General features: G+C 46.9%; 1 protein-coding gene across 2 annotated transcripts in view; it reads left to right on the forward strand.

The window, feature by feature from the left end:
* The window catches only part of LOC143185495 (protein Skeletor, isoforms B/C), a 49,659-nt gene that overhangs the window by 13,526 nt on the left and 24,011 nt on the right, over positions 1–12,122 (forward strand). The window contains exons 2-3 of one of the 2 annotated variants that reach the window (XM_076388546.1): positions 1,645–1,725; positions 3,686–3,859. In XM_076388546.1, the coding sequence (XP_076244661.1) occupies positions 3,793–3,859 (67 nt within the window). In that variant the 5' untranslated portion in view covers positions 1,645–1,725; positions 3,686–3,792. The remainder of the gene's footprint in view (positions 1–1,644; positions 1,726–3,685; positions 3,860–12,122) is intronic. The other variant, XM_076388547.1, reaches the window with a different exon arrangement.

Raw genomic sequence — 12,122 nt, forward strand, 5'->3', positions numbered from 1 at the left:
AGCTTCTTTGTCCACTCACTTGTCCTCTTCTCGAACTCTGACCTATGCACAGCAGCGTGGGTGGGCTCTATTTGGGAGCTTTTGACGCATTTTGAAACGATCACGAGAGTCACAAAGATCGTGTAGGACGATTCCCATCAACGTTCTACTGAAAAAGCCCACAGAGGGTAAAGGTTCGTGGGAGTGTAAAGGTTGTAATAAAATCTGATAAACCCTTAAAAGCAGCAAGTAGAAATACATAAGAAGCTAAGTTAAAGTTCTCAGTCAATCACTCCCACGCTCAATTGAAAGCATCCTCAGTCTTCCTCCCACGGCCGCATGTTCCACCTATACCAGAAGTCTCGACAGCAATCCCAGAGGGACCGAGTAACCCCCGATCAAAGTTTTCCAAGCATGTGCTCCCCCCGTTAAAACTATCCTCCTCATTACCCCTCGTGTACGTCGGTATCTGAGAAGTTTTCAACCTAACCGAGAGACACTATCCGATAACAATCGAGGGTCCCGAAGGTGGGTGGATAAGTTGTCGCGAGGGTATTGGTCCCATCGCTAGCGGTGGCCGTGTTAGGGCAGCAGCTCTTCAGGTACGTCGCGGGGAGGGGTGAGACTGGAGCGCAGAGTCGGCGTCGGTAATGGTGACTACGTCGGGCGGTAGGTTCCGGGGGGGTAGCCAGGTCGCGGGGGGAGGGTCGGCGGGGGGTGCACCGCAAGCTCGAAAGTTGGGAAAAAGCCAAGGAAGGGGTTGTGCTACGAACAGCGGACCTCGGGGCGAGGGCGCAAGCTCGAGGTCGTCCCTGTGCCCTCCCACTCTGCCACGCGATAGGTGGAGCTTCCCTGGCCGCCAATACATGTCCCGGAGGCCGCGTACGCTACGTGCGTAACCCCCAGCTCAGTCCTTCCACGTCCGAAAACGCGCGCTCCACGCACCCGGTGCGAGCGAGCTTAGCGCGGGCTCTCCCTGCTATCTCTGCCGCGCCGCGCCGCGCTGCGCCCACCTCGAAAGGTTAGCGGGACTATTTTGTGCACGGCTCCTTTCTGTGCGTCGCCCTCACCTGCCTCACTCGCCATCGGGGAGATTTGTTTTTCCGACCCTCTTGTCGCATCACTTCCGTGTGGTCACTCGACGCCAAGCGGCGAGAGGGACCAGTGTCGCGGCTCGTGACTGTTCTGTGCGCGGTACCCTTGTGCGCTTTGGGCTCGCGAAGTCGTTCGTCACGAGGGAATTTTCGATTCTAGCTGGTCACTTGACGTTGCGCGATTCGAGGGAATGCTTACCTGATCGTTCTGTGTACAGTTCCCCTTTTGGGTTTATTTCACCTGGGATTTTTTATTCAGGACACTGGTTTTCGCTTCTTGTTGCTCTTTTCTTGGGCATTTCGTGCTATGTACTTGGAGCATTCGTTGGTTTTGATTATTTTTTCGATTTTTTGTGTGGTTAGTTGTTGGAAGTTTTTAGATCCTTCAGGCAAGTTGCCTTGTTTGGTTGCGCGCATTCCGTAACGTCAGGTGCACCCCTTGCTTCCTCTGAAAGCTGTGCTAGAAGTCAGTGTATTTAGTTTGCGAGTTACCTTTCGTCTGATTCGAGTCCCTCGAGGTGCAACGCTTGGTGGTTAGTAAACTGAAGTATTCTGTGATCCTTGGTACTAGTTTCGAATAATTGGAGGGATGACTGGGGGTGCAACGAGGGCGCAGAATGCGGGATAAAGTGGGAAACCGTGACGGTACAAGGTAATTAATTTTTAAAGAAATACTAAGTATAACTAGCTATTAGACGATCCAGATTACAGTCTCGTATTTGAATTCAGATTAGAGAAAAGAATAATTGCAAAAAAATCCCTCCCCTGAATACTTTGTTACATAAAATTAGTATTCAGTAAACGTCAATTTAAGCGCTTCACGTTAGAATGAACTTGTGTATAACAAAACACTAGATTATCGCAGAAATAATAAATACGATCATTCAATCACCTGAACTGAAAATCGTGCTTCAATTGAAATTGTCTGTTCGGCCGATACGAAAACGCTATTCAATTTTCGTGTGATCTCGAGCGGTAGAAAGAGATTAGCCTCGATACGATCGAGAGAAAACACCCAACGATGTCCAGGCATTATTAACAATATGACCGTGCATCATTGGGACGTAGTTTAATAGTGAAAGCGTGACAAGTATAGAATTACCTACTTCTTTCGTTCTCCAAGTACTCTTCCTTATAAGTATTCTGAAAAATTCGATTCTTCAATCGTAATCCTACAAACCATAAACTCTAGTAGGTCATAAATCATGCACAACTTCAATCACCGCGGTGGTAGCGTAGAAGATGGCGCGTCCAACCCAGCACGATCCATTTCTACTTTCCAACGACTGACACCGCACTATCGACGAACCACGCTCCATCATAACGCGATGAAACATTGCATGCACCTTCTACGCGGATAATATTGCATGACTCGTGTCGCCATTGATGTGCAGCTTGTTTTCTATTGATTGATTTTTTCCATTGGATTTTTAGTTAGACTACGAGCGAGGTAATTAACGGTGTGTCGTGTGAATGAACTCCGAGACGATTGCGCCGATAGCATTTTAATTGTTCCACGATTGCGTTGCGCCTTGACTCTCTCCTCTGTTCTACATCGCTCTGTTGAGCCTACACTATAGGGGGAACCTATTGGACTAGTGAAACCTTCGTTAGCTAGCTTGAATTTATTACAGTTTCTGTGGTTCACCGTAGCTTGCCCCGTTAAATTGTTTCGACATCGACGTCGTGCTAACTTGTTTCTTATATAGCAAGTGTTAAATAACTACTTAATTCATCTGTCTCAGTTAACGAGCTAAAATGAGCCACCCATGAATTTGTAATATTAGAATCGCTGTGTTAATTTGACTTCAATTCGAAACCTACCTGTTATCTCAAATAGCTACGAAACACGGAAGGTTTCCTCAAGAAGGAAACACACGCCAGTAGAAAGCGCGAGTAGAATTCGTGGGCTGTCGAGGTCAGACAGACCACATCGGCAGTTTTTTCGAAGCCGCGAGCCCGCACGGGAAAGGTACGCCACACGACCGATGGTAAATTTCTGCTCAGTCGACGTTGTCTCGGTCAATAGTCAACACGTTCCACAGGAGTCCTCTCGTCTCTCCTTCCGTATTCCACAGAGTTCTTTCGACCAGTCGGCTTAAGTGTTAACACGATTCACTGTGGTTAGTTTCTTCTCGTTGTTTGGCGACAAATATTGGTTCTCGGTCTTCTCTACTCGCCGCAAGTCCCGCCTTCAGTCCCTTCATCGAATGAAATTTATAAAAGAGATCAACGTTGTTACCACCAAGCTCTCCGTCCAACTTTCTAGAATCGAAATTTCATCAAACTATCCTCACAACTCGCTGATTCATATAAACAGTTCCACATTGCATCTCAATGCCCAGGTTCCAGAAATAAATTTCAAACGTTTTCCATCAAAGAGAGCAAGTCATAAACACGCGAAATCCTCGTCGATGTTCTTTCGCGGACGAAGCGTTTTCAAGGATATTCATTCGGCGTGCCCTTCTAAAAAACGACGATTTTCTGACCGCGACAGCTCGAAGAACGCGTCGTGGGGGTAGAGAGGGTGGGGGTGGGGAGAAAACAGACGGGCCAGGAGGAAAGCCGCGGGCATCGTCGAAGGCTTCACAGTGTTCCCTTTCGAATTCCAGATCAAACGTAAGTGCGCGCGTGTGGTCCGTGTGTGTATACATGTGCCATCGTCCGTGTGAACGGTGAAGCGGGAGAGAAGAGGACCCTGAGCCAACGGAACCGAAACATGGATGCGACCTCACTGCGGCTCATTTCCGGACTGCTTTTGTTCGCCTACACCACGTCGGACTTTGGTAAGTCGTTTTGCTTAATAAAACACGCTTTTGTCCAGGCGCGTGCCGACCATTGCGTCACATAATTGCCCAGCTACTGGGCGCTGAAGACACTGTTTCCCGATCTCTTGCACGCTTGGCACGCTCGATGCAATCGTAGGCTAGGATTAGATAAAAGGGAAAGTTGATCGTAGAGGCTTGGCAAAAGAGGAGGAATTACAGAGAATTTTGATCCCTTCCTCGACGTCGACCTGGCTGTATGTGTACCCTGATGGCCTTAGACGCAAGCGAAAGTTGAGTTATTGTTTTCTAGCATGGCTCTCTGGAAAGCACCGTTCGTGGCCGTGACGTAACACCCCCGCTAGTATTTGAACTGTATTTCAAGTGAATCGTGTGTGCTGTTGGCCGTTCAATATTCGAGTCTTTTTCCGTGTTGAAAAGCTTTTCGATGTTCCCACGTCGGTTTGCATTCTACACGCCTGGCTACAGGCACTCTGGGGTCACCTACCGCTATCACCTCGTCGATTGGTAGTCTACGATAACAGGCTTTGAAAAAAATACGCCAAGTGGAGGTGGAAATCGCTAATCCCATAACTCTCGCGGCGTTAATCGATCAAATGGTCTCCCGCTGCTCGTTAAACATAATTTTCGCGTATCGGGAGTAGCGGTTACGCGTAATTTCAAAACTTCGAGCGATTTAGACTGTAAATTGGTAAGGGAAACGAGGACGGTCCGAGGCACCGCTGAAAAGACGCCGGCAAGTGCGTCGCCGTAATTGCATAATGGCCCTGGTGTGTTCTCGTCGAGATACGAAGCCCTGGCCTGGTTTTTACTTGAGGACTTTCACTCCGCATCACTGACTCTTCTCTCTCTTTTCCTCTCTGCGAGTTCCTCTTGGCCTCTCCTGTTTTATATCTGTTTCTCTCTTCCTTGTTTCTTTCTCCACGTGCCCTGCCTTATTTTCTCGCTTTCCCAAAATTATTTTCGACTAACTCGGTAAAAGAACTCCACACATGCGCAAACACACGTGAGCCCTAATTACCCTACATAAACACTACCCACGATTTCCCTTCCAAACAATTCAGTGTTGAAAAGCTCTCATTCCCATAGAACCTAATACCTCCATTTATTTCATTACCTGCATATTTCCAGTTCTATAAAAGTCTATGCAGAGATCCCTGAGAGGTTTGAAAATTTTGGAAGTCAGAGAGAAGAGTAGGCAAACACTATTTAGCATATAATCGCAAGCTTCGATGAATATCTTCAGCGTTGAAGATCGTGAACTGCTTTTGCACCGAATTGAGCTAGGGGCCAGTAATCCCAGCGCGTATTCGAGGCAGGCTTCGATGGAGGCTCTATTATAAATACAGTTACTCGGGAGACGTTCATTTGGCTGGAGCACCCAGTATAAGGAGCTCCCGTGGGCTGTTAGCCGGCATTAGTCGGTTTCAAGTACGGAATATTGTTTCTGGAGATCCCGCCGCTCAAATTGCTAGCATTTAGCGGCTTATCTGGATTATCGTTTCCCCATGCGCGCGCGCGTTCCAGGGGAGCGTCCCCCTGGGCTAAAAACGCGAGATGGACCGTGTCCCGCGCTTTTTCAAATTCACCATTTCCTCCCTGGGCGTGAGGAAAAGGATTAAACGGTGGAAGGGATTAGAGGAGCGTTTTTTCTGTCTTTCACCGCTGAGAAGGAAATAATACTGGAGGACCAAGCGTAAATTCGGATGGAGATGAACAGACTGGAATAATTCATTATATCCATGCAAGCAGCGATAACATGTGTCGAATTTGAAAGAGGTTTATTTTGGAATATTCGTGATTGTTCCACGTTTGGTCCACTTTTGGAGACATTTGAGAGACTTCGAGGTTGATTCTGCTCTTTTACTGAATTTTACCTTGGAATTAGGACCATCGAAAATTCATTTCCAAGTGCCTCCAAGGACAGATACATCTATATTATTTTCGATAAGAGCGAAATATCCTGAGTTATGGAAAATTAAAACGAAACGAATTAAGGTAGGAGAGATCTTTCACGGCGGATCACCTTGTAATGAAGTTCTACGGTCATTACCTCTACTATTTTTCCAGGCCATTCCCTTCTAATGGCATTTTTTCAGCGAACTTGACTCTTTTCTCTCTTTTATGTCGCAGTTTTTACACAGAATATCAGACACTGAAAAATATGCTCTAAGGACACAAAGGCACGGAAATATTCCCCATCTCTATCCCCAGTTAATCTACTAGAAATTACCCAGTATCAAGAACACATTCGTAACAAATTTCGTGAACACGCTGCACCCTCGTAGAGATAAAATCCAGAAGCGCACATGTAACTTCCAATAAAGGCTCGGTCGAGTGCTCGATCGGCACTCGAATCTCGAATCGTACAATACCCTCATGGTGCGTCCATCTGAAATAACCCATAAGGTCTCTCGAGTGCGCGCCCATGCGGAGTGGGTAATGCCTCGTGGCATCGTTGCGAGTATCTGAACGATACAAGTAGTAGAGCCACGTTTTTTATCTCCTTTGCAGGGATTACTTCCGGGTCAGGAGTCGGGCTCGATTGTGCTCAATCCGCAAGCTTACAGATTACACTGGACACTTGTCGGTAACGCGACGCGTATCGCGTGTAATCCGCAGATTTTTCCTCTTCACTCTCCTCCTGCCCCTTTCCCCTGCAATCGAGGGAAGAGTCCAGTAGAATAAGCCAGTCGATCACCAGACGAGTATTTATGAAAAATCTCACGCATTTCACTTCGTACGTTCTCGGAAATTCGTTTCCATCGGGATGATAACACGATATCATAGCGTTGATGGACGCGAAACAGTTCGCGGAAAGACAACGGGAAATCGAGTGACATTTAATATCTTCTTCGAAAAAGCTATCACATCGAGCGGAATTCAGATGAGAAATATTAGGGGGAAGGTACAGAGAGTTCCAGGTGGATGACTCTACATTGAACACGTCGCGCAAACCTCGCGGAAACCGCGAAGAATGGACGTTAGACGCGCGATGGCAAAGTTGCGGGATCGCTGGTTGCAAAAGTGATGGAGCAATTTTTTTCTCCCACCGCTCCATATTTTTTTTTCGTCTTGCTTTCCCGCGGGATTACTTCCGGTTCAACGAGTCCCGCTCGCCCGGGTTCAATCTCCGTACTCTGTGTCAGATTACAGAGTACTCGCCGTAGTAACATCTATAGTAACACGTGTGTAGTATGTAAACTCGGTGGCACGCGTGCGCATGCACCGGGACCTGGCCTCCCATATGCATCGCCGCTGCATACAGACCGAGGGAAAAATCGACTGCATCGGTGTGCGTTGATGCATATCAGGGCCGCTATCTTCCATTCTTTCCGAGCGAGATTGTTACGCGACTTCGGCTTCTTCCCATCCGATGACTTGTTATTCTGGGGATATGGAATACGCAGCCAGCTAGCTGGAAACTTTTAATATATTTCTATATATTTGATCTGGTTTAACTTTTTTAAATGAGTAAGAGAGTCTTGGGATCGAAACTTTGGTTGAAACTTTCTCATTTTGAGACTTCTTGAATCGGTAGTCCTAGTAGATTGAGCTGTAGCTGCACAGCCATTCTACTATTTTCCTAATTCATTACGAAATTAGTGAAACTGATACCTATGTAAAGCAAACATAAACTATTTATGGAAAATCTCATTCATCACACATCTTGACATAAAATAGAACTGCTCTTCACTGGAACATCCAAAGCAGAGTAAACCTGCGAACCTGATGCATCGCGAAGCTTAAGTAGCCCCTGCAGCGACGTTTCAGGGGTGGGGGAGCGTTGTCCGAGCGCTCAACTAGCGTCGCTCCCACCTCGACTATTTTTTTCCAGGGTGGGAGGCGTTGTCTGAGCGCTCAGGCCGCGGTGTCCCCACCGCGACGCTCCCCTGCGAGCACCCCACCATCCCCATCGGTGCTGTGGAAGTGGAATAGGTCAGCCAGACACTGAATCAACCTCTCTCGTAGTCACGATTATTTCTATACGTTTTGAAATTTCCGATCTTCTGTATTTGTACATTCACACTCGTGTAATTGTCGACGCAGTGAGCCGTAGAATGAAATTTTGGCATGCTGGCTTGTATCTGCATACATTTGCCTTGCACATGCGATATTAAATTAATGCAGGAGTACAGGCAACGAAAATTCGATTTGGATATCGTGGATAGTTGGATACTTAATTGGAGACAAATTCCAATAACAAGTTTCCCTTGAAGCTGTTTTCTTTCATAGAATCCGATCTAGAGCAATTATGCCTGCCATTCTCGCTCCTGCGACACCTTGACACAAATAAAAGGAATACCTGGCGTCTCTCAGTGGTTACGGAGTCCTGGAATTCGACGTTATCGTCCATGATCTACATTGTACCAGAAATTACGACACACCTAGAAGCCCTACGTAACCCGACGCGACGTTCGATCAGAATCGAACTGTTTTACCTTCGACACAAGGTCCATTCGAGATCGACAATTTCACCAAAGACCAGTTTCAGTCGAATGGAAAATTTTCGTCGATTTATAGTGACCATAGCCGCGATCGATGGAATAGCAATCGGACTGAAATTTCAGAGCGACTCGCCAGTGTCCAAAGGCAAGTGCGCGGTCGAAAATGGAGGACCGCATGTGCACGTGCAGGAGACAGGGTACTCCGAGTAATTGGAGTCGGTAACGGGTGTACATTTAATGCGTGTACTTGTTGCTTGCTCACCAGATGTGTGGCTCCCAGAGGGCCGAGGCTCGAACGACGACCACCCTGAACTTTGTGGTTTCCCGTTAATAAATGTAAACGACTGATTCGGGGCGCCCTGAAGGGACTTCTCGATCGAATGTTTCTGGAATCGATTAACCGCCCACCTGTGGCCCATATTAATTCGCGAGCCCGACCCATACGCGACCTCTTCGATGATGACTTATCACAGATAAGGAAACGTACAATCTGTCCTCCTCTGTGGCCCTGAAAATTGGATCTTTCAGAGAAATCAAGATATTCTTATCCCCTTCTTCTATTCTGTCATTCCTCCAAGGACTTCTCCCCTGTGGAGGCACAAAAAAGTCCGACTCCATCGACGGATTAGTATCGCGCATCGGTTGGGAGCCAATATAAAACGGTTCGGTTTGCATTGTCAGGCGCTACAACCCCTGTGCCGTAATCTATCCGCAATCAAATGATCACCCGTCTCCCCACGGCTCCCCTTTCTTCTTTCATGCTATTTTCTTATCGGTTCCTTGGGGAGAGAATCAGCCGGAATTGCATCGTAGGTCCGCCTGACCCGACGAAATGAAAGCAGGAGTCAAAGAGCGTGGACGTATCAGGGAAACAATTTAACTAATGGAACGGTATTGCCCGTGGAAATCTACGATCGAACCAACGTGTACCTGCACCTTTGTCCCATATTATCCGCATCTTTAGCCCGTGTTCTCGGTTATCGATGCTCGATTCCAATTCCTGGGGCTATCGATTGATGGTCTGCAACCGCGGACGTCTTCGACGACGTTGCAGACCTCTGCCGCGTGCCCATCTCGACATGGACAGATCTATTGCTTCAATATCCGTCTATCGAAATCGTGATAGTACACAGCGATTGCTTGAACTGGATAATTACATCGACAGTTCTTGTACGCTGTGATAAACTACTCCAAAAGGAAACAGATGTGAATGCGTTAATTGTGCGATGATGAGACATTCGATTGGCTTCCTCTCGTCTACGATATTGGATGCGAATATAATTTACGCGTTTTCAGCGTGCATAATGCGTTATTAGATGAACGAGTGACACGTGCTCCGACACGACGTCATTATCGACCGTATCCTGCCGCGGCTCTCGTTGTTGCATTCATCCCTCGTTTCCAATGATGCTATTGGGAAGTTAATTATTAATTACTTTCTGTTTGAGATATGAAAGAGAAACAAGAAATATCAAGACTCATAGATATTTATTTACACCTTTTACACGAAAACTTGCCTGTATTTCAATTACCAAATTAACATGTACGAATCACATTTCAATTGCTACCGTCAAGGGTTAACGATAGCCCTCCTGGTGTGTCTAAATAGGAGGCGGTCGAGATCGGGGCCGAAATTGGCAACCAAATGTTCCGATATCGATGGGACAGGAGGGGTGGCCAAGGGTGGCGATATTACGGCGGCGTGTCTCTGGTCCGTGTTTGAGTTCCACTGCGATATGAATGTCTCCCCATGGGGATGTCGTCGCATATCGATTGGAATGAGGTGCTAGCTACGCGCGTGCATCTATGTACGTACGTATGTTCGCAGCCCCATCGTTGTAACGCGAATTTCGTGGGAACTATGGCGTCGAAGGGGGAGAAAGGGAATGGTGGAACCGTGAATCGTGTCGTGGACGATGACACGGTCACCAGCGTCGCTTCTGGACGATAATGATATCGCCCTGGTTTGTCACGTGTTGGCATTAGAAGCTGTCACGCGTTCAGAACTCGCACGCGATTAATCAAAGATTATCCGACTTCGCTAACGACTCTATTCACTCTTCTAACTACTGGGTTAAAAGGATTTTTAGGTATTGAGTTAGAAGGATATTGAAGAATTTTTCTTTTTTAATTATTTATAGAGTTTATGAATAAGTAAGTAAATCGACTGACTACCTGTTCGCTTTTTTTACCATCCCCCAACTGGTATAGTCACTTAAAAGCCCGTCGATAGTATCTAAAAGATAGCGCTCCCTTGCCATTACCTTAAGCTGGCTTTCACTGAGCATTCTACTGATCAAAGATAGTATTCCATTGCCCGTACAAATAAATAATCATAAATTCCGCTGGCTACACTCGCTTTATTTATTAGTACTTTCTTAGAAAAGATATCGACAGGCCAGTGGGGTAAATCGAAGTGAAAGGTAGCACAGCAGAAATTGAGTAAATACAATGTATACTACGTATAGGAAAGAAATATTGTGGGGTTCCTTAAGCCTCGTTTTTATTTTCCGCGTTGAGAGTTGTGTTTGCAGAACACCTTGAGCCACAGAGACCGTCTTCCCGTCACGAGCTCTATTTCCCCAGAATCCCATTTCTTTCTCTGCCTCTTTTCCCCTGGTCAGAAAAGTGTCGACTGTTCTCAGAGCTCGTGGAAGCACGTCAGAATGTAAACCTTGATAGAGGCTCGTTCGCAGCTCGCGAGGCACGCGAGAAACGCGGTGTATCCTGACGAGAAACGAGTCGCACAGTCAGTTCGATATCGTCGGGGGTGGGTGGAGGGTGGTCTTAATGCATTTGGCGAGGTAGCTACGGTACGCATCACCAGCCACCCTTTCTGCAAGCTCAGCATGCCCTCTCCCTTCGCTCCCTTTCTCATCGGCCCTTTCTTCATCTCTCCTCTTCCTCCTTTTTGTCTCCCCTCCTGCTTTCCTACCCCTCTCTCTATCACCCCTTCGCCTTCTCTCCTTTCGCTAAATCTCTCTCAGGTTCCAGCTTTGCCTCTTCTCTCTGTTTTGCCTGACCTTCCTTTGTGCCACTGTCCCCGCCTTTGCCATTTTTCTTACTCAGTTTCTCCCTTTTGCCTCCTCGCCTTTCACCCAGGATTCTGCTTCTGCATCTTCGCCTCGAGTCTGTGTCTCCGTTCACCTGTCCCTCCTGACGCCCTTCCACCCTCATCGGTCCCCTCTCCCGAGAGTATAATGGATCTAAAACGAGGCGACCGACCCCTTGGCTTTAATCTCTTAACGGGCAAACGACAAAAAAATATCATTCGTATTCTTCTCCGAAGACGAACAGGCAGAGGCTGTCTGAAGTCCCGATCAATTAAGAGATTGCCTTGTCTACGACAATTATCCGGATTAACCGATGCGCGCCGAATGAATGCACGGATTAAGAGCCCTCCTCTCGACGGGGAGGACCGTCTTTGTTGCCGAACGAATTCCTTTTCCCAGTCGTTGATGTTGCTCACAGACGAGAGAAAAGATGAGATATTTCTAGCGTCTCGACTGCTTCCGACCGATTTTTCCTACTCTCGAGGAAAACGGGTCAAACTTCTCTCGGGGCTGGTTCAGTGTTTAATCTCTTTTTAAACGTGTTAAGGAGTCGTAAAGTCCAAGGTAATCTCGGCTCTTGAATATTCATGCAATTATGTCGAAACAGACAGTTTTTAAATTTGGAGAAGGAAGATTTTTATTCAGCTTCTTTTCTTCTTCTGTGTCAGTTTGAGACAATTCTCTGACGTTGTTCAAGGCCTATTACAGTTTAACTTTTATTATGAATGACGTGTGCAAATAACTACATGACATTAAGTCTCT

This window comes from Calliopsis andreniformis, chromosome 12 (genome assembly GCF_051401765.1).
Source record: "Calliopsis andreniformis isolate RMS-2024a chromosome 12, iyCalAndr_principal, whole genome shotgun sequence".
Lineage (NCBI taxonomy): Eukaryota > Metazoa > Arthropoda > Insecta > Hymenoptera > Andrenidae > Calliopsis > Calliopsis andreniformis.